This window comes from Staurois parvus, unplaced genomic scaffold (assembly GCF_062004578.1).
Source record: "Staurois parvus isolate SC_StPar_1 unplaced genomic scaffold, SC_StPar_1.0 ptg001827l, whole genome shotgun sequence".
NCBI classification, from domain to species: domain Eukaryota; kingdom Metazoa; phylum Chordata; class Amphibia; order Anura; family Ranidae; genus Staurois; species Staurois parvus.
This window is the reverse complement of record NW_028319623.1, coordinates 39,917-61,623: the sequence shown is the minus strand read 5'-3', so window position 1 is coordinate 61,623 and position 21,707 is coordinate 39,917. Positions and strand designations below refer to the sequence as shown.

Sequence of the window (21,707 nt, the reverse complement as noted above, 5' to 3'; positions counted from 1 at the left end):
GCCAACTCAATATTGAACCCTACGGACTAACACTGGGGGGCCATTAAAGGTCATGTGCGTGGAAAGGGCGGGGCCAACTCAATATTGAACCCTACAGACTAAGACTGGGGGCCATTAAAGGTCATGTGTGTGGGAAGGGCGGGGCCAACTCAATATTGAACCCTACGGACTAAGACTGGGGGGCCATTAAAGGTCATGTGTGTGGAAAGGGCAGGGCCAACTCAATATTGAACCCTACGGACTAAGACTGGGGGGGGGGCCATTAAAGGTCATGTGCATGGAAAGGCCGGTGGCCCAATACTTGGGGCAATATAGTGTATATAGGGGGGGGACGGACAATACTTGGGGTAATATAGTGTATATGGGGGGGGGGCAGGGACAATACTTGGGGTAATATAGTGTATATACGGGGGCGGGGACAATACTTGGGGCAATATAGTGTATATACGGGGGGCGGGGACAATACTTGGGGTAATATAGTGTATATACGGGGGGGGGGACAATACTTGGGGCAATATAGTATGATATATGATATATATAAGTGATTACAGCGGGGGACGTCGTCTCCATCACTTGGACTCCATCTCCTGCAATCTTCCCGCGATCAGTGGAGCCGCAATGACAATGTCTGCTGTCCGGTACGGTCAGAGTGGCTCATACACTATCAGACCGGATTGGAGGAACATTCGCACTGAAGACGAGTTTTGCTCAAATGCGCTTAAAAGAAATCTTTCAAAGAAACATTCGATTTTTCAGTGATTGGATTTCCCGGAACGAAAAACCACATTCAGTGGCAGAGATTCTGTCTGTAGAGAAACGTTGACTTTCCTGCTCCTCTAAATGTTCTCATCGCTTCTGTCAAAAACCAACGTTGATTTCACCCCACTAACCATCGGAAATTCAGCAAATGTTCTTAACCCCTCCCCCTCCTGAGAATCCCCCCCCCTCCTGACCAGGCCATTATTTGCAATACAGCTCTGCGTTACTTTAACTGACAATTGCGCGGTCATGCGACGCCGCACCCAAATGAAATTTACATGTTTATAGAGCTTTCTTTCGGTGGTATTGGATCGCCTCTGTGCGGTTTTTATTTTTTGCGATATAAACAAAAAAATACCAACAATTTTGAAAAAAAAAACACATTTTGGACTTTTTGCTATAAAACACATCCAGTAAAAAAATGTAAAAAATCAAATTTCGTCATAAATTTCGGCTAAAATGTCCCCCGCTCCGTGTCCCCCGCTCCGTGTCCCCGGCTCCGTGTCTCCCGCTCCGTGTCTCCGTCTCCATGGCCCCCGCTCAGTGTCTCCCGCTCCGTGTCCCCTTTGTAGAAGGAGGAGGCATTTCCTCAGTCTCCCCTCCCCCAGTGATCAGACTGTACATTGTAACTTGTAGAAGGAGGAGGAGGCATTTCCTCAGTCTCCCCTCCCCCAGTGATCAGGCTGTACACTGTAACTTGTAGAAGGAGGAGGAGGCATTTCCTCAGTCTCCCCCAGTGATCAGACTGTACATTGTAACTTGTAGAAGGAGAAGAAATGACTGACTGGTACAGACAGGGTGAATGGGGGGTGCACGCATTGGGGGCACATTGGCCCTGCCTAGCCCCATCACCGATGCCCATTGCAGGTGGAGGGGGGTGCGGGAGAGACGTACAATCCCCACAGGCAGAGCGGAGATCTCCTGATATTTATCCTCTGGGCTCCGGCCAACGACTATTTACCTTCCTGGGAAGTGCGATAAAGTTTAATCGGTTATCAATATTTGAGGAACGCTCATGGCAGGCGGCCAATGTACTCAGTGCTGCGCCGCTGATGAATGGGTGTGGGCGGAGCTACGCATTCCCCGAATGGAATTTCTTTTATCAATGAGCTCTCTCTGCGATTGTAGCCGTGAAGTGACCAGAGACACAAACACTTTGTACATCTCATACTCCGCACAGCCGGGTGTCGGGCTGAAAATCGGGCTGAGGGTCACATTGGGTTCCATTAACATGTAAGGGGGGGGGGGGGTTGGGGGGTTATACAAGGCACCCAATACATGGACTGCGTAACACGCCATAAAAAAGTTGCATGTAGCATTTTCGGCAATGAACTCGTACAAATGCGCATAACATACATTGCCATGAGAGTGAATCAAGCCACTCGGCACATTGCTTACACACTGAGGTCCTATAGAGGACCAGAAGAGGGAATCATGGGGGGGGGGGTTCATTCTGATTCATCAGAGCCTTCTCTAGAGGGGCCAGACCCCATTGAGAATGTTCAGGGATCACCTTGGGGGGCTGGGAGAATGTTCATTCATCAGAAGCTTCTATAGAGGGGCCAGACACAATGAGAATATTTAAGGGCCCACACTGATTCACCAGAGCCTTCTCTAGAGAGACCAGACCCTACTGAGAGTGTTTAAGGGCCCACATTGGGAATGCTGATCCACTGGAGCCTCCTCTAGAGTGGCCAAAACCCAATGAGATTCTTTAAAAGCATACCATGAATGGGGGCGGGAGTGAACTGATCCATCAGAACCTGTGAATGTTTAGGGACCACCATGGGGGGGGCTGGGAGAATGTTCATCCATCAGAAGCTTCTATAGAGGGGCCAGACACAATGAGAATATTTAAGGTCCCACACTGATCCATCAGAGCTTTCTCTAGAGGGACCAAACCCTATTGAGAGTGTTTAAGGGCCCACCTTGGGCGTGCTGATCCATTGCAGCCTCCTTTAGAGTGACCAAAACCCAAAGAGATTCTTTAAAGGCATACCATGAATGGGGGCGGGAGTGAACTGATCCATCAGAACCTTCCTAGAGTGACCAGACCCCACTGAGAATGTTTAGAGACCACCATGGGGGGCTGGGAAAATGTTCATCCATCAGAAGCTTCTATAGAGGGGCCAGACATAATCAGAATATTTAAGTGCCCGCACTGATCCATCAGGGCCTTCTCTAGAGGGACCAAACCCTATTGAGAGTGTTTAAGGGCCCACCTTGGGAATGCTGATCCATTGGAGCCTCCTTTAGAGTGACCAAAACCCAATCAGATTCTTTACAGGCATACCATGAATGGGGGCGGGAGTGAACTGATCCATCAGAACCTTCTCTAGAGCAACCAGACTCCACTGAGAATGTTTATGGACCACCTTGGGGGGCTGGGAGAATGTTCATCCATCAGAAGCTTCTATAGAGGGGCCAGACACAATGAGAATATTTAAGGGCCCACACTGATCCATCAGGGCCTTCTCTAGGGAGACCAGACCCCAATGAGAATGTTTAAGAGTCCATTATAGGGGGGGGGGGGCTGGGAGCATGTTCATCCATCAGAATCTTCTCTGGAGGTACTAGACCCCAGTGAGAATGTTTAAGGGCCCTCGTTGGGCATGGTAATTTATTGAAGCCTCCTCTAGAGGGCCCAAAACCTTCTCTAGAATGACCAGGCCCACACTAATCCATCAGAGCCTTCTCTAGAGTGACAAGGCCCACACTGATCCATCAGAACCTTCTCTAAAGTGACCAGGCCCACACTGATCCATCAAAGCCTTCACTAGAGTGACCAGGCCCACACTGATCCATCAGAGGCTTCTCTAGAGTGACCAGGCCCACACTGATCCATCAAAGCCTTCACTAGAGTGACCAGGCCCACGCTGATCCATCAGAGCCTTCTCTAAAGTGACCAGGCCCACACTGATCCATCAGAGCCTTCACTAGAGTGACCAGGCCCACACTGATCCATCAGAGCCTTCTCTAGAGTGACCAGACCCTAATGAGAATGTTTAGGGTTTATCATGGGGTGGCTGTGAGCATGCTGGTCAGTTGTAGCCATCTATAGAGGGACCAGACCCTAATGAGAATTTTGACCATGGGGGGGGGGAAGGGGGGTTAGGAGCATGTTGATTCATTGCACCCTTCTCTAGAGGGACCAGACCACAATAAGAATGATTAAGGCCAACGCTGATCCATCAGAGCCATCTCTAGAGTTTAAGTTCTCATCTTGTCCCATTTAAGTTCTCATCTTGTCCCATTTAAGTTCTCATCTTGTCCCATTTAAGTTCTCATCTTGTCTTGGTCACACATGCATTACTGCAACACGCTGTATTGAACGTAACGCGCATCATTACTGCCAAATGGGGAGATTTGTCCTCATTTCCCGAGGGAATCCCTGGGACAAGAATTAAGAGTGAATCTCCTCAATGGGGTCACAGTAAAGTCCTCTTCAAACCACAATATGGTGCACTCCGATGCATACGTTTAACTGCATTGCATTAGGCAGTCCATTATTTTCTGAGGACAGCAAACACATCTCAACACACAAAGTAATATATACTGCGTGCAGCATTGCACGCAGCCTTTCCATTGGTGCACTGTGGCACACGGTAGTGCAGGTGTGCTGTGGCACACATGCATTTGAGTGCAATTAACAACGAATGGAAGTGCAGGACAACACTCATATGCAGTGCAGTGCCATCATGTCCATTATGACATGTTGTGGTGGTGTCAACGAGCCCAAAGAAAACCACGACACAGGTCCTTTCCTCAGTCTACCATAAAATATATTTCATTGCTGTCAATGTCCTGATGTCTGAAAAATATCCACCACACTGTCCTAAGGAGGCCCTGCCACACCCTGACACTTGGGTGCCACCAGGACAGTAAGTAAGCTGAGTACACGATGATAAATATTTTATTGCAACATGGGGAAGGTTTGGGAACGTGTTCCGGGGGTCCAGGATAGGTATAGGAGAGGAACACGGAATACCGATAACTGGCGTGCTATTGCAGGATGTCAGTCCAATTTCTAAGGCTCAATGGGCCTAGCAAGGCTTCCTTTGTAAGGACTGGGGCAGCCAGAATTTGAATCCAGATACAGAAAGATAGAATGAAGCACCAACCTTCCATTGAGTCCAAGAAAGCTTTCATCATTCATCAAATCATTTAAAAAAATCCAACTCGTTGGTCTTCTGAACACTCCATCAGACGAGACATAGAAAGTATTCCTGGTGGGTTCTTGAAGGCAATGTCAACACAGAGGCCCACGCTGTTCCTTCCCGTAGGAACGCTCAGGAATGTATGTCTACTCCTGGGGCACCTGCCAGGGCAGCAGTGCTTAGGGTTAGATTGTAGCATGTCCTAATACTATAATAATATATTGGTGGTTTGGTGCGCTTCACGCTGGGACTTTCCTGCTGTCTGTGACCTTGGTGTAATTGTCTTCATTTCCCAAGACTAGAAGTGAAGAAAGATCGTCTCAGTGGGGACGCAGAAGAAAATAAAAACCTGATGGAGGGTCTAATCCTCGCCAATGTCTTACAAAAGATAACACTTTGGCCAGAATTGGACTTTGGCCGTTCAGTGGGATTGGGTCTACTGGTGACCATAAGTGATGGCAGAAAGAATTCAGCTACAAGAAATGAAATAGAAAGAGGGATGAGGTGAGGACAGTCACAATGAGTGCCTGTACTGACAGACGAGACATAGAAAGGATTCCTGGTGGGTTCTTGAAGGCAATGTCAACACAGAGACCCAAGCTGTTCCTTCCCATAGGAACGCTCAGGAATGTATGTCTACTCCTGGGGCACCTGCCAGGGCAGCAGTGCTTAGGGTTAGATTGTAGCATGTCCTAACACTAGATATACATTTATTCCTCTAAAATCTGTGGACCCTTCCAAATGACTAAGTCCAGGTGTCCCAAGTGGAGGGTCCTGTTAATACTCCATCATACAAAGACACTGTAAATAATTCGGCTATTCTAACCTTATAGTAACAGTTTGGTGAAGACCCTTTTCTGTTCCAGCAAGACTTTGACCCTGTGTACAAAGGCAGCTCCATATGAATTTGAATCCAGATATAGAAATATAGAATGAAGCACCAACCTTCCATTGAGTCCAAGAAAACCTTCATCATTCATCAAATAATTAAAAAAAAATCCAACTGGTTTTGGCGGTCTGAACACTCCACCTTCTTCAGGGCTACAAGAATACAATTCTGAATCAGATTTGTTCTTTTAATTTTATACATGTGGCCCCGATGAAGGGGGTGTTCAGAAACATGTTGGCTGTTTTTTTCAATTATTTGGTGATCAATAAACTTTTCTTGGACTCATTGATGGTGGTTTGGCATGCTTCATGCTAGGACTTTGTTGCTGTCTGTGACCTTGGTGTAATTGTCTTCATTTCCCAAGAAGAAAGACCTTCTCAGTGGGGACACAGAAGAAAATAGAAACCTGATGGAGGGTCTAATCCTCCCCAATGTCTTACAAAGATAACACTTTGGACAGAATTGGACTTTGGCTGTCCAATGGGATTGGGTCTACTGGTGACCATAAGTGATGGCAGCTACAAGAAACGTAATAGAAAGAGGGATGAGGTGAGGACAGTCACAATGAGTGCCTGTACTGACAGACGAGACATAGAAAGGATTCCTGGTGGGTTCTTGAAGGCAATGTCAACACAGAGACCCAAGCTGTTCCTTCCCGTAGGAACGCTCAAGAATGTATGTCTACTCCTGGGGCACCTGCCAGGGCAGTAGTGCTTAGGTTTCGATCGTAGCATGTCCTAATTATAGATATACATTGAATCCCCCAAAATCTGAGGACCTCCTTCCAAATTACTGAGTCCAGGTGTCCCCAGTGGAGGGTCCTATTAATACTCCATCATACAAAGACATTGTAGACAATTCAGCTCTTCCAACCTTATAGTAACAGTTTGGTGAAGACCCTTTTCTGTTCCAGCAAGACTTTGCCCCTGTGTACAAAGCCAGCTCCATAAAGACATGGTTTGTCTAGTTTGGTGTGGAGGAACTCAAGTGTCCTACACAGAGCCCTGATATCAACCCTACTGAATACCTTTGGGATGAATTGGAATGCCGATAGTGAGCCAGGTCTTCTCATCCAACATCAGTACCTGACCTCACAGATTCCCACAGACACCCTCCAAAATGTTATGGAAAGTCTTCCCAACAAAGTGGAGGGTGCTATGGCCAAAAAGGAGGTCAACTCTATATGAAGAATGGAGCAAGCTTCATAAAGACATGGTTTGACCAGTTTGGTGTGGAGGACCTCAAGTGTCCTGTGTAGAGTCCTGATCCAAACCCTGCTGAACACCTTTGGGATGAATTGGAATGTCAACTGCAAGTCAGGTCTTTTTTTTTTTTGGTACCCAACATTGGGCCCAACATGCATACCAGGACTTCTCATCCAACATCAGCATCTGACCTCACACATGGGTCTAGAAACACCTCAAAAATCTTGTGGAAAGTCTTCCCAGAAGACCATGAAGAGGGACAATCCCATATCAGTGGCCATGGTTTTGGAATGGGATGTCTAACAAGTTCATGTAAGTGTGATTGTCAGGTGTCCACAGAGATCCAGCATATTAGAGAAGAAGCCACCAACACACCTTCATACTTTCAATGGACAGAATTTAATGAATAAAGAACAGTAATGAGCCAGCTGAAAGCTATCCGCAGTAAAAACCCAGCAATGTTTCCCGACATCCAGACGTACCGCCACAGACCGACAAGTACCCTCTTCAAGCCAAGAGACCAAACTATTCAGTCAATGTCAAACAGTAACAGACAATTTTTCCATCTGTGTCCCACTGGGGAGACTTCCCTTCACTTCCTGTTCTGGAAACACAGCAGGAAGTGAGAGGAAATCCCTTCTAAAGTTGGCCGTACACAGAGTGAATTTGGTCAGCTTCTTGATGAACCCAATGGAATTTGCTCAGTGAATGGCCCTCTGTTCAATTAAAAACTGATCGATCAATCGATTGACTTTTGTTGAAGACCCCTCTAGGAAAATGTCAGCCAATCAGCGTCGGATTCGTCCATCCACAAAGTTTAGCATGGATAGAGGAATCTGAGTGCCCTCAGAACAATCTGTGTTTGGATTGCTTTTCAGAAGGCATTTGATAGGCCATGAGGAGGTGTTATAGCTCCTCCTCCCTGCCTGCTTCAACCCTGCAGTGCTACACTGCCCTTGGGCAGCCCCATTAAACTCAGTGGGTGAGTTTGACAGGTAGTACAGCTTGCACCCCCACTTAAAAAAGCCGAGGTCTCAAAGGTCATGGCATCTGCTCTGCTCTCTGCCAAAACTATGCATAGCCCAGTGATGATGTCACTGCTTTACAAGGTAATATCTGGGTTTGTAAAAGTGAATGGCACACAGGTAGTCTCATTCACATAGGTCTCCAGTGTCATTTTTTGTATCGTGCCCTTGTGCCTCCTGATCCCAGTGTCCTCCTGATTCCAGTATCGTGCCCTCCTGATCCATGTATTGTGCCCTCCTGTCCAAAGTATTTTGCCCTCCTGATCCCAGTATCGTGCTCTCCTGATCTCAGTATCGTGCCCTTGTGCCTCCTGATCCCAGTGTCCTCCTGATCCCAGTGTCCTCCTGATTCCAGTATAGTGCCCTCCTGATCCCAGTATAGTGTCCTCCTGATCCCAGTATCATGTCCTCCTGATCCCAGTATAGTGCTCTCCTGATCCCAGTATCATGTCCTCCTGATCCCAGTATAGTGCTCTCCTGATCCCAGTATCATGTCCTCCTGATCCCAGTATTGTGCCCTCCTGATCCCAGCATCGCACCTTTCTGTCTCCTGATCCCAGTGTCCTCCTGATCCCAGTATTGTGTCCTCCCGATCCCAGTATCGTGTCCTCCTGTTCTCAGATCTCGGTATCGTGCCCTCCTGATCCCAGTATCATGTCCTCCTGATCCCAGTATTGTGCCCTCCTGATCCCAGTATTGTGCCCTCCTGATCCCAGTATCATGCCCTTGTGCCCTCCTGATCCCAGTATCGTGCCCTCCTGATCCCAGTATCGTGCCCTCCTGATCCCAGTACTGTTTCCTCCTGATCCTAGTACTGTGCCCCTTTGACTCCCCCTGTATTGTGCCCTCCTGATCCCAGTACTGTGCCCCTTTGACTCCCCCTGTACTGTGCCCTCCTGATCCCAGTACCGTGCCCCCCCTGACTCCCCCTGTACTGTGCCCTCCTGATCCCAGTACCGTGCCCCCCTGACTCCCCCTGTACTGTGCCCTCCTGATCCCAGTACCGTGCCCCCCTGACTCCCCCTGTACTGTGTCCTCCTGATCCCAGTATTGTGCCCCCGACTCCCCCTGTACTGTGTCCTCCTGATCCCAGTACCGTGCCCCCCTGACTCCCCCTGTGCTGTGCCCTCCTGATTCCTGTACTGTGCCCTCCTGATCCCAGTATTGTGCCCCCGACTCCCCCTGTGCTGTGCCCTCCTGATCCCAGTACTGTGCCCTCCTGATCCCAGTACTGTGCCCTCCTGATCCCAGTACTGTGCCCTCCTAATCCCAGTACTGTTTCCTCTTGATCCTAGTACTGTGCCCCTTTGACTCCCCCTGTACTGTGTCCTCCTGATCCCAGTATTGTACCCCCGACTCCCCCTGTGCTGTGCCCTCCTGATCCCAGTACCGTGCCCCCCTGATTCCCCCTGTACTGTGTCCTCCTGATCCCAGTATTGTGCCCCCGACTCCCCCTGTGCTGTGCCCTCCTGATCCCAGTATTGTGCCCTCCTGATCCCAGTATTGTGCCCTCCAGATCCCAGTACTGTACCCCCGACTCCCCCTGTACTGTGTCCTCCTGATCCCAGTATTGTGCCCCCGACTCCCCCTGTGCTGTGCCCTCCTGATCCCAGTATTGTGCCCTCCTGATCCCAGTATTGTTCCTTTGTGTTGATTAGTTTCTGACTTTTGGCGCATTTTTTTTATTGTTTAAAATCTATTTTCCTAAAGTCCTAATAAATATATGTCTCATTCTATCAACTATTTATACATTAGTTCTTGAGAGTCGTTATGTAAATTGGGGCAGACTGGTAGGGGCCCCAGTGCATTACTTTGCCCAGGGGCCCACGATGCCATTAAGACGGCCTTGAGTGACAGGGCGACAACACAGGAGCACAATTGGGAGACAGGGGCAGGGCGTTGTCACCCTCAAACAGGAAGTGTCATGAACAAGGACCTTCATGGCGGGATCTCCAGGAATTATTTTAATGAAAGATTTAAAGAGACAGAAGACGACTTCTTTGCTGAGGGGACTGTTGGGTCAATGGGGGAGGGGTACCCGGGGTATCTTCCCCTCAGACGGCCCCCGTGGACAGCGCGTTGTATTTCTAGCCGGCGGCGTACAATGATGATATTTGCAGGGCGGAAGGAGCGAGGGGCTGCGCACAGAACACAGATGTCCCCTCCATTCAGGACCGCTCAGCCTGAAGTAACCACATTACAAGCTTCCATTTCAAGTCAAGCAGCAAGGAGCCCATCTCCCGTCCAAACACTGGCGCTGCCAAGACGGCTAATCCCCCCATCGCCGTGTCCCCCGGACCACCATCCACCCCACAATCACATCCTCCGCTCCACCACACATCTACCACCCCACCCGTCTTTAGTATGGGATGGAGAGGAAAGGAGTTCACATCTCCGACAGGTTTGTATTTCTGTATGTGGGGAGATTTTCCATCACTTCCTGTTCTGGTGACAACCATACAAGATTTGAGGTTATGGTTGTCAATGGGACAGGAAGACATGCTTCCCTCACTTCCTGTTCTGTGACAACCATACAAGCATTGGGGTTATGGTTGTCATCAGGACAGGAAGGCACAGGCATCAATATAAACCTCCTCCCTACTCTACTGAAATGTGATTTTGTCTGAGTCCCCATTGGGGAGATTTTCCCTCACTTCTTGTTCTGGTGACATCCATACAAGAAATAGGGGATATGGTTGTCATTGGGACAGGATAGCACGCTTTCCTCACTTCCTGTTCCGGTGACAACCATACAAGATTTGAGGTTATGGTTGTCAATTGGACAAGAAGGCACGCTTCCATCACTTCCTGTTCTGTGACAACCATACAAGCATTGGGGTTATGGTTGCCATCAGGACAGGAAGGCACAGGGATCAATATAAATCTCCTCCCTACTCTACTGAAATGTGATTTTGTCTGAGTCCCCATTGGGGAGATTTTCCATCACTTCCTGTTCCAATGACAACCATACATGATTTGGGGTTATGATTGTCAAATTGACAAGAAGACATGCTTCTCTCACTTCCTGTTCCAATGACAACAGTACAAGAATTGGGGCTATGGCTGTCAATGGGACAAGAAGACATGCTTCCCTCACTTCCTGTTCCGGTGACAACCATACAAGAATTGGGGCTATGGCTGTCAATGGGACAGGAAGCCACGCTTCCCTCATTTCCTGTTCCGGTGACAACCATACAAGAATTGGGGTTATGGTTGTCATCAGGACAGGAAGGCACAGGGATCAATATAAACCTGCTCCCTACTCTACTAAAATGTGATTTTGCCTGAGTCCCCATTGGGGAGATTTTCCATCACTTCCTTTTCCAATGATAACCATACATGATTTGGGGTTATGATTGTCAAATTGACAAGAAGGCACGCTTCTCTCACTTCCTGTTCGAATGACAACAGTACAAGAATTGGGGCTATGGCTGTCAATGGGACAAGAAGGCATGCTTCCCTCACTTCCTGTTTCGGTGACAACCATACAAGAATTGGGGTTATGATTGTCATCAGGACAGGAAGCCTCCTCCCTACTCTACTGAAATGTGATTTTGTTGGGAGTCCCCATTGGGGAGATATTCCATGACTTCCTGCTCTGACCCAGACAACCATATAAATGTGGGATGAGCGCCGCACTGTGATATTTAAGTCCGGACACGACTTTGTTCGGAAGACGCATTGTTTTCGGCGTGTTTTGGGAGTTATACTTCCACCTCCTTCATCAGGAAAGTAATAAACCTTCAGTAACGGAGCACAAAACAATAATCATTCCCCAGGAAGGTATCTTATAAAATCCTTATGCCAGCGCTTGCAGTTTACAGCTTTCAATGCCGCTGACCCCTGCTCTCTCAGTGCTGCTTCCCTGAACGTTCGGCCTTCACAGGAAAGAGCTGATAGTGGACAGTGCAGTCTCCAGCCAGTCTGTTAGCTTGGAGGAAGGGGGAGGGGGGAGGAGGAGGGGAGCGCCTTGCCATTCCAGGGTGTTAGTTCCAAGCAAAACCCACGTGAGAAATATCGCAAGTTTTTTTACTTCCTGTTCCATTTTTTAATTGACCTTAACGGCTTACCGCGGTCGGGTACATTGGGCTTCTCTATCTGAGCGGTTTGTCTCTCCACCAGGGCCCGGTGATATGATATACCCCCTGGCTCCGCCCAACGGAAATGACCTTCGACACAAGGACGTTTCCATAAATTACCGCGTGAAAATATGCGTTCATGACCAATATTCTACCGCATGAGTCATTTACTGCAAAAGTCTTAGGGAATTGCACATTTGCAAAAGGGATAAAACATCCATCACATCCAACAGCGCCACCATCACACCCGCCCCGCAGGCCAGGTGTCATTCTGGACTCCAACCTATCCTTCCAGCCCCAAGTCCAATCTTTAACAGCCTCGTGCGACTCCGCCTCCGCAACATGCAGACTCCGCCTCCGCAACATGCAGACTCCGCCTCCGCAACATGCAGACTCCGCCTCCGCAACATCACCAAAATCCGCACGTTCCTAACCCCAGAAACCACTAAACAGCTCATCCACTCCCTCATCATATCACGACTCGACTACTGCAACTCCCTCCTCACTGGCCTGCCTCGCCGCTGGCTATCCCCGCTTCAGTCCATCCTGAATACGGCTGCCAGACTCATTCACCTTTCCAACCGCTCCGTCTCCACCACCCCCCTCTGCCGATCCCTCCACTGGCCTCCACTCAGTGTCCTCCACCCCCCTCTGCCAATCCCTCCACTGGCCTCCACTCAGTGTCCTCCACCCCCCTCTGCCAATCCCTCCACTGGCCTCCATTCAGTGTCCTCCACCCCCCTCTGCCAATCCCTCCACTGGCCTCCACTCACTGCCCTCCACCCCTCTCTGCCAATCCCTCCACTGGCCTCCACTCAGTGTCCTCCACCCCCCTCTGCCAATCCCTCCACTGGCCTCCACTCAGTGCCCTCCACCCCCCTTTACCAATCCCTCCACTGGCCTCCACTCAGTGTCCTCCACCCCTCTCTGCCAATCCCTCCACTGGCCTCCACTCAGTGTCCTCCACCCCTCTCCGCAATCCCTCCACTGGCTTCCGATTGCGCAACGGATCAAATTCAAAATCCTAACACTGACATACAATGCCGTCCACCATACTGCCCCGAACTACATCACTGACCTAATATCCAAGTACCACCCAACACGCACACTCCGCTCCTCACAAGACCTCCTTCTCTCTAGTTCCCTGGTCTCCTCCTCCCATGCCCGCCTCCAGGATTTCTCCAGGGTGTCACCCATCCTCTGGAACTCCCTGCCCCAACCCATCAGATTATCACCTACTCTCCTCTCCTTTAGGCGCACCCTGAAAACCCATCTCTTCAGGGAAGCCTACCCCACCCCCTGCTAACCTGCCGACCTCCTTCACTCTTCCTACCACTCCATCCCCCACAGCTATCTCCTCCTGTGCCACCATCCCCTCCCTCCTAGATTGCAAGCTCCAAGGAGCAGGGCCCTCGACCCCCTCATGTATCACATTGTATTGGTATTGTTCTGTCACATGTTCTGTCCCCCTTTGTAATGTACAGCGCTGAGCCAACTATCGGCGCTTTATAAATACTGTATAATAATAATAATATCAGGAGAGACTACGGGGCCCTAATATTACAGTCTTCTGTCACTCTTCTATGTTGGTGTTTCTGCTGGGCCTCGCCAATCCCGGAACTGGCTGGTTGGTCAGGTCAGCATGTGAAGTGTTGCCGCAGTGACTTTGCTGGAGATAAAAGAATTCAAGCAAAGTTCAGTGACGTCTCTTTAAGTCTCCAAAGGAAGAAGTGACTTCATGAACGCTACTCTTGCCTGGTTGGTCAATTTATGAAATGATACCAGTTGGCTTTAGTTTAATAACGTGGAAGATCTGGACGCCCTCACTGTGCGCCACTGAATCTTTCCACATCTACTCACGCTACAGAACTACAAAGATCCTCCACCACAGCAAAGTCCCATCAGTATCTCCATGAGGTCACCAACGAACACGAGGAGACCTCTCTATGATGGTAGAAATGAAAATTCCACAATGGAGAGATCGTTCATTTGAAGGTTGACTATCTCTCCATCTGATCAATACAAGTTCAAATATCTCCTCTAGTCAATGTTCTTCCTCTTTATCAACACTTTTCACGCCAGAGGAAACCCTAGAAATAATTTCCAAGTCTTGGGAACCCTCTGATAAAATTTATAATACAAAACAGTTCATGGTGCATTCGCTTGGACAACAGGTTGTAGACGGTTTTAATGAAAGAATAAAGTATGAGGTCTGTGTAGAGCAGTGGTCATCAACTGACGAGCCTCAAATGCGGCCTCTGAAATCATCATAGGGCCACAAATAATGTTCAGTATATGGAATGCTGTAGAGGAGTGTCAGAGACTGCAGAGCTAATAAAGGAAATAATGGTCAGAAAGTGGCTGCAGAAGACAATACAAGACTGGGGAGATGTTACATGAGGCTCGTGAAGATCAATGCTATCCCCCCGGTCCCCGAGGAAACCCTAGATATAACTTCCAAGTCTTGGGAACCCCCTGATAACATTTATAATACAAAACAGTTCATGGTGCATTCGCTTGGACAACAGGTTGTAGAAGGTTTTAAATGAAAGAATAAAGAATGAGGTCTACGTAGAGCAGTGGTCATCAACTGACGAGCCTCAAATGCGGCCTCTGAAATCATCATAGGGCCACAAATAATGTTCAGTATATGGAATGCTGTAGAGGAGTGTCAGAGACTGCAGAGCTAATAGAGGAAATGAGGGTCAGAGAGTGAGGACAGGAGACATTGCTGGCTGCAGAAGACAATACGAAACTGGGGAGATATGACATGAGGCTCATGAAGATCAATGCTATCCTCCGCGTCTCCAAGGAAATCCTAGATATAATTTCCAAGTCTTGGGAACCCCCTGATAAAATGTATTATACAAAACAGTTCATGGTACATTCGCTTGACCAATAGGTTGTGGAAGTTTTTAATGAAAGAATAAAGTATGAGGTCTGTGTAGAGCAGTGATTGTCAACTTACGAGCTAAAGGGGGCCTCAAATATGGCCTCTGAAATCAACAGAGGGCCACACACAACAGTCCATATATGGAATGTTGTAGAGGAGTGTCAGAGACTGCAGAACTAATAGAGGAAATGAGGGTCAGAGAGTGAGGACAGGAGACATTGCTGGCTGCAGAAGACAATACAAGACTGGGGAGATGTTACATGAGGCTGGTAGAGATCAATACTATTACCCCAATCAATGTCCCCACTACAGACTGCTGAGGTCCGAGGGCCACATATCATATACTAGAGAGCCACATGCAGCCCTCAGGCTGATAGGTTGCGCACCAGGGCCCTACAGCATCTTTTCCCAAGCAAGGTTCCTCTGGAGGTTGCTAGGGTATCCTTAGGTAGTGCGCAATGACAGATTGATCTCCCACCTCCCACTGAGGGGCAATTTTCCACTGATATCCAGTGCAAGGGGTCACCTTTACCCTGATCATTGGTGCCAAGGGGCCACACATGTAAAGAGGAATCTCTCCACTGAGTACTGATAGAAGCGGAAACGTTTCCATTGATGACTAGTGTTGGGGACACTACGATTTCCACAGTGTTGGTTTCTTCTCTGGCCTTTATTATTTATTTATTTTCATGAATATCGTTGACTTAAAACATGGGATGTTGAACCTGTGGCCCGCGGAGCCCTCTGATGTGGCCCTCGACCTTAAACTGAAAGCAAGAGTTGTGGTGCGCTTTCAGAAAGTGCGCCGCACCCGCCAGATCTATTGGAAGTCTTTGGCAAAGTGCAACTAACCCACAGGAAAACCAAAGCCTTATAGGGGGCTCAGGACAGTGAGGGCCCATTGCGGTTGTGGGGGAGGGGGGGGGCGGGGTGAAACTCCATAGTTGAGATGCATTTTTAACACTTTCCCAACCACTGGTGTAGTGTCAAGGGTTGCAATGGTGACCCTGCCCCATGCTCCAAGGGGCCCGTGCCGCCTTCCTGCCAAATTCTGCTTTGCACTTGGACAGGAGGACGTCATATACAGGAACCAATCCTCTCCATTTTCCTCCTGCAACTACTGAAATCTGGCTACTCCTCCTCTCCCTCCCGCCAGCATTTAGTGGCTGCAGGAGAAGAATGTTCACTAACCTATTCAAAATAAAAAAATTCTAAATTCTGAATTTGAACCATTTGGTTTCATTGTGGCCAGCGACCGGCAACCACTTACATGGCCCTCGTCCTTCAAAAGGTTGAGCAACCCCGACTTAAAGGGAGCGTTGGACAGTAGTCAGCTCTAGGTGACAACCTCTAGGTACGTCTAACACATTCCAAAGCCTAGTGGTCACACTACTTTACCACAACATTTAGACATTTGTAGCAGAGCTTCTCTTATTTCAAGGGTTCCTCCAGAGTAGACAGGTTATGAAAGGCTAGAATATTTGACACCCATGGACGACCACCCTCTTCTAGGACAACATGTTCACTAATAATCCTGAAATTAATATAAATAACAAAAAAGAGACATATTCACAAATTGTGGTAACCCCCAAAATCAGCAATAAATGTAGATGTAACCAGGGCCGGGACAAGGGGTGGGCAGGAGGGAGGACTGTCCTGGGAACTGTGATGTCATGTGAGGTGGGGGCACCATGAGGAGATTGGGAGGAGGTGATTTGTGTTGGAAGGGGGAATTTTGGGAGGGACTGGGGGTAAGATTTGTTCTAGTAGGGAAAATCTGGGGAGTGGTGATTTGCAGGGATTTGTGTTGAGAGGGGCTATGGGGGAAGAGGATTTGTACTAGGAGGGTGGATTTGGGGGGGGGGGGGGTTGTGCTGGAAAAGGCAATATGGCAGGGAGGGAGGGGATTTGTGCTAGTAGAGACAATTGGGGGGTATTTGTGCTAGGTGAGGATTTTGGTTTTGGGGAGGGGGGGATTTATGCTGGGATTGGGGGAGGGGAAATTGTACTGGAAGGGGGCATTGGAGGGGAGAGAGCTGGGGGTTGGGGGGGGGCAAAGATGTGTGGTAGGAGGAAGGATTTCAGCAAGGGGGAACATTTGTACTGCAAGGGGAAATGTATGCTGGGGGGGGTGAACATGCAGATTAGTGCTTGATTTATTTATTTATTTTTTTTGGGGGGGGGGGTGCTGACACTTAATGCTCATACATCTTGGGGGGGGGGGCAATTTGGCATGCCAGTGACCTTGTCCCAGCCTTGGAAGCAACCTCTTACATTGGTGGTCAGTAGTAAATTGCCCCATTACATTGGTGGTCAGTAGTAAATTGCCCCATTACATTGGTGGTCAGTAGTAAATTGCTCCCTTACATTGGTGGTCAGTAGTAAATTGCCCCCTTACACTGGTGGTCAGTAGTAAATTGCCCCCATTACATTGGTGGTCAGTAGTAAATTGCCCCCATTACATTGGTGGTCAGTAGTAAATTGCCCCATTACATTGGTGGTGAGTAGTAAATTGCCCCATTACATTGGTGGTGAGTAGTAAATTGTCCCATTACGTTGGTGGTCAGTAGTAAATTGCCCCCTTACATTGGTGGTGAGTAGTAAATTGTCCCATTACGTTGGTGGTGAGTAGTAAATTGTCCCATTAAGTTGGTGGTGAGTAGTAAATTGTCCCATTACATTGGTGGTGAGTAGTAAATTGTCCCATTACGTTGGTGGTGAGTAGTAAATTGTCCCATTACGTTGGTGGTGAGTAGTAAATTGTCCCATTACATTGGTGACCAATAGAGGTGGGAGATCCGTGAGTCATCGCTTATTAATAAAGGAACCCCCAGCAAGCTGAGAAGGAACCTCAGAGTTCCATGGAACGGGATGAGTAGGACGCTCTACATGGCACACCCAGGTCCTGTAATAGCAGATCTCATACTGAGGAACCGAAGACTGACAGGAAGGTCAACAAAGCCCAAATGTTTACCTTCATCTCGTGAGCCCCCCCAGATCTGGACACTAACCTTCACTGGGCCATCTATGAGAGAACTAAACCTCAGGATAGATATAGAAGTGTCATAGGGCAGCCTAGTACCGGGGTGGTCACATGTGACCTTCACAGATGAGATCTACAGCAAAACCATGACAGATTGACACTGATGGTGACCACCCAAGATTGACACTGATGGTGACTACCCAAGATTGACACTGATGGTGACCACCCAAGATTGACACTGATGGCGACCACCCAAGATTGACACTGATGGCGACCACCCAAGATTGACACTGATGGCGACCACCCAAGATTGACACTGATGGTGACCACCCATGTGGATATAGTCACGTCTGACAACATGGTTCAAGAATTGTATTATTAGTAAATCCCATCTGAACCCCTGAGATGTTCTGTTCCCAGACATTGTGCTCATCCGGGTTCTTATGTTCTCCTCGGGTTTGAGTTTCCTCCCACAAACTGAAAGGTTATTGTACATCGGATTCTGAACAAATTTACTTGTGTATATCCAGGGAAAGGACATTAGAGTGTAAGCCCCTGTGGTACAGAGACTGATGTGACTGTGGGGGAGGGGACATTAGAGTGTAAGCTCCTCTGGTACAGAGACTGATGTGACTGTGGGGGAGGGGACATTAGAGCGTAAGCTCCTCTGGTACAGAGACTGATGTGACTGTGGGGGAGGGGACATTAGAGTGTAAGCTCCTCTGGTACAGAGACTGATGGAACTGAGGGGGAGGGGACATAAGAGTGTAAGCTCCTCTGGTACAGAGACTGATGGGATTGTGGGGGAGGGGACATTAGAGTGTAAGCTCCTCTGGTACAGAGACTGATGGGACTGTGGGGGGGGGGACATTAGAGTGTAAGCTCCTCTGGTACAGAGACTGATGTGACTGTGGGGGAGGGCACATTAGAGTGTAAGCTCCTCTGGTACAGAGACTGATGTGACTGTGGGGGAGGGGACATTAGAGTGTAAGCTCCTCTAGTACAGAGACTGATGTTACTGTGGGGGAGGAGACATTAGAGTGTAAGCTCCTCTGGTACAGAGACTGATGTTACTGTGGGGGAGGGGACATTAGAGTGTAAGCTCCACTAGTACAGAGACTGATGGGACTGTGGGGGGGGGGGGGACATTAGTGTGTAAGCTCCTCTGGTGCAGAGACTGATGGGACTGTGGGGGAGGGGACATTAGAGTGTAAGCTCCTCTGGCGCAGAGACTGATGTGACTGTGGGGGAGGGGACATTAGAGTGTAAGCTCCTCTGGTGCAGAGACTGATGTGACTGGGGGGGAGGGGACATTAGAGTGTAAGCTCCTCTGGTACAGAGACTGATGTTACTGTGGGGATGGGGATATTAGAGTGTAAGCTCCTCCGGTGCAGATGATGCATACTGCAGGTGGGATCCCTCTGTCCCATGGTGGATGTTCCGGAGAATCCTTCGTGTTTCTTTCCACGTATAATAGTGACTTCTTATGACACAATCACATATTTATGATCTAATGACACTTTCATGTTTCCTGCAGACAGACCTGGTCACAGTTTTGTACTTTCTATCGGCATAAAATATAAACAAATGTCATTTAATGAGCAATAAGAAAGATACAAATAATCAGTGAAGACATCGATGTCAGTCCTGATCCAGAGCCGCGTTCATATTGTCTGCTGCAGGATACACGGCGGCTGGAACCGCCTTCACATCAGGCAAAACATGACAAATTCAGGGTGACAAGAAAACTTCCAACTCCTGAGAGTGGCTGTGCAAAGGATGGAACTTAAATGGGATGGGGGGGGGGGGGGGGGGGGGGGTGAAGCAGAGGAGGAAGATAACAATAACCAAGGGAGGAGCAGCAGGGGTTGAACATACCAATATTAAATGGGGGGGGGAGCAGAGGATGAACATACCAATATTTAATGGAGGGGGAGCAGAGGATGAACATACCAGTATTAAATGTGGGGAGCAGAGGATGAACATACCAATATTAAATGAGGGGGGAGCAGAGGATGAACATACCGATAATAAATGGGGGGAAGCAGAGGATGAACATACCTGTATTAAATGGGGGGGGGGCAGAGGATGAACATACCAATATTAAATGGAGGGGAGCAGAGGATGAACATACCAATATTAAATGGGGGAAGCAGAGGATGAACATACCAATATTAAATAGGGGGAGCAGAGGATGAACATACCAATATTAAATGGGGGGAGCAGAGGATGAACATACCAATATTAAATAGGGGGGAGCAGAGGATGAACATATCAATATTAAATAGGGGGGAGCAGAGGATGAACATTCGAATATTAAATGGGGGGGGAGCAGAGGATGAACATATCAATATTAAATGGGGGGGAGCAGAGGATGAACATATCAATGTTAAATGGGGGGGAGCAGAGGGTGAACATATCAATATTAAATGGGGGGGAGCAGAGGATGTACATACCAATATTAAATGGGGGGAGCAGAGGATGAACATACCAATATTAAATGGGGGGAGCAGAGGATGAACATACCAATATTAAATGGGGGGGGGGGAGCAGAGAATGAGGATAACACCAATAAGCAGAGGAGATTTATATGAAAAATGTAAACTAATGATAAGAAGACAAACTGATACAAAAGTAAGGATTGTGAGCGACACAACTTCATGTTCCGAGTCTCACCGCCGACACAACTGACAAACCACCAAAAGAACTCAACAGGTTTATTGGGATTTACTAAAGGAGTGGAGACTGCGCACTCATCACGCCGAATGTTCTCTGTGTTAAGTGAATGTTCTCTGAGTTTGGTGAATACGGGGAAACTGTTCACTTCAATCAACCAATCAGGTGCCAAAAAAATCCATTAAAAGTTAAAAAAAAGTGCTGCAAATGTTAACTCCAACATGTAACTCAACCTCTGGAGACACCACGGGCCCCTTGACCCCACGACAGCATGGGCACCTTGACACCACGGACCCCTTGACACCATGGACCCCTTGACCCCATGGGCCCCTTAACACCACGGCCACCTTGACCCCACGGCCACCTTGACACCACGGGCCCCTTGACACCACAGCCACCTTGACACCACGGACCCCTTGACCCCACGGGCCCCTTGATACCACCAGACCCTTCTTGACACCACGGGCCCCTTGACACCACGGACCCCTTGACACCATGGGCCCCTTGACCATTTGACACCACGGGCCCCTTCTCGCCGACACAAGTTATAAAAGTGATACAGAACGATGCATTGAAGTCAAATGTTACCTACCACACGCAGCCCCATCGCCGCTCTCTTCCAGATGACTGAGCCGCGCTCTCTCTCGGCCAGCTAATCCCAGCCGGTCGGACAGAGGAGACGCCGTTCAGGTGCGCTTCGGCGCGAGTCCGGCTACTGAAGTGGCCCCCTAGGATTAGAGGCGAAGAAGACACTGAGCATTTCAGGGGCGGAAGAGGGAGGAAAGAAGAAAAAAAAAAAAAAAAAGAGGGGGAAAGTTACTGGTTCCTGATATAAATCCGCGCGGAGACAATGGCGCTCTGCGGAAGTGTACGTTGTTTGAAAGACGCGCACATCGTTTATCTGCCACCCTGACAAGCTTTTCAAGCGGCTTGAAAACGTATTAAGTCTCTGGCACGGCCATAAAATATGCAGAGGAGGGAATCGGCACCCACTTGCCCCATCCACATGCTCATCAACACTCTGCCTCTGCTTTCTATTCA

General features: G+C 48.6%; 1 protein-coding gene across 1 annotated transcript in view; it reads right to left on the bottom strand.

Moving 5' to 3' along the window:
* LOC149434126 (sodium- and chloride-dependent glycine transporter 1-like) overlaps window positions 1-21,433 on the bottom strand; it is a 70,017-nt gene extending 48,584 nt beyond the window's left edge. Inside the window, exon 1 of the mRNA XM_089664075.1 lies at window positions 21,259-21,433. Coding sequence (XP_089520201.1) covers window positions 21,259-21,273 — 15 coding nt within the window. The 5' untranslated portion in view covers window positions 21,274-21,433. The remainder of the gene's footprint in view (window positions 1-21,258) is intronic.
* Between the last annotated feature and the right edge of the window lie 274 nt (window positions 21,434-21,707).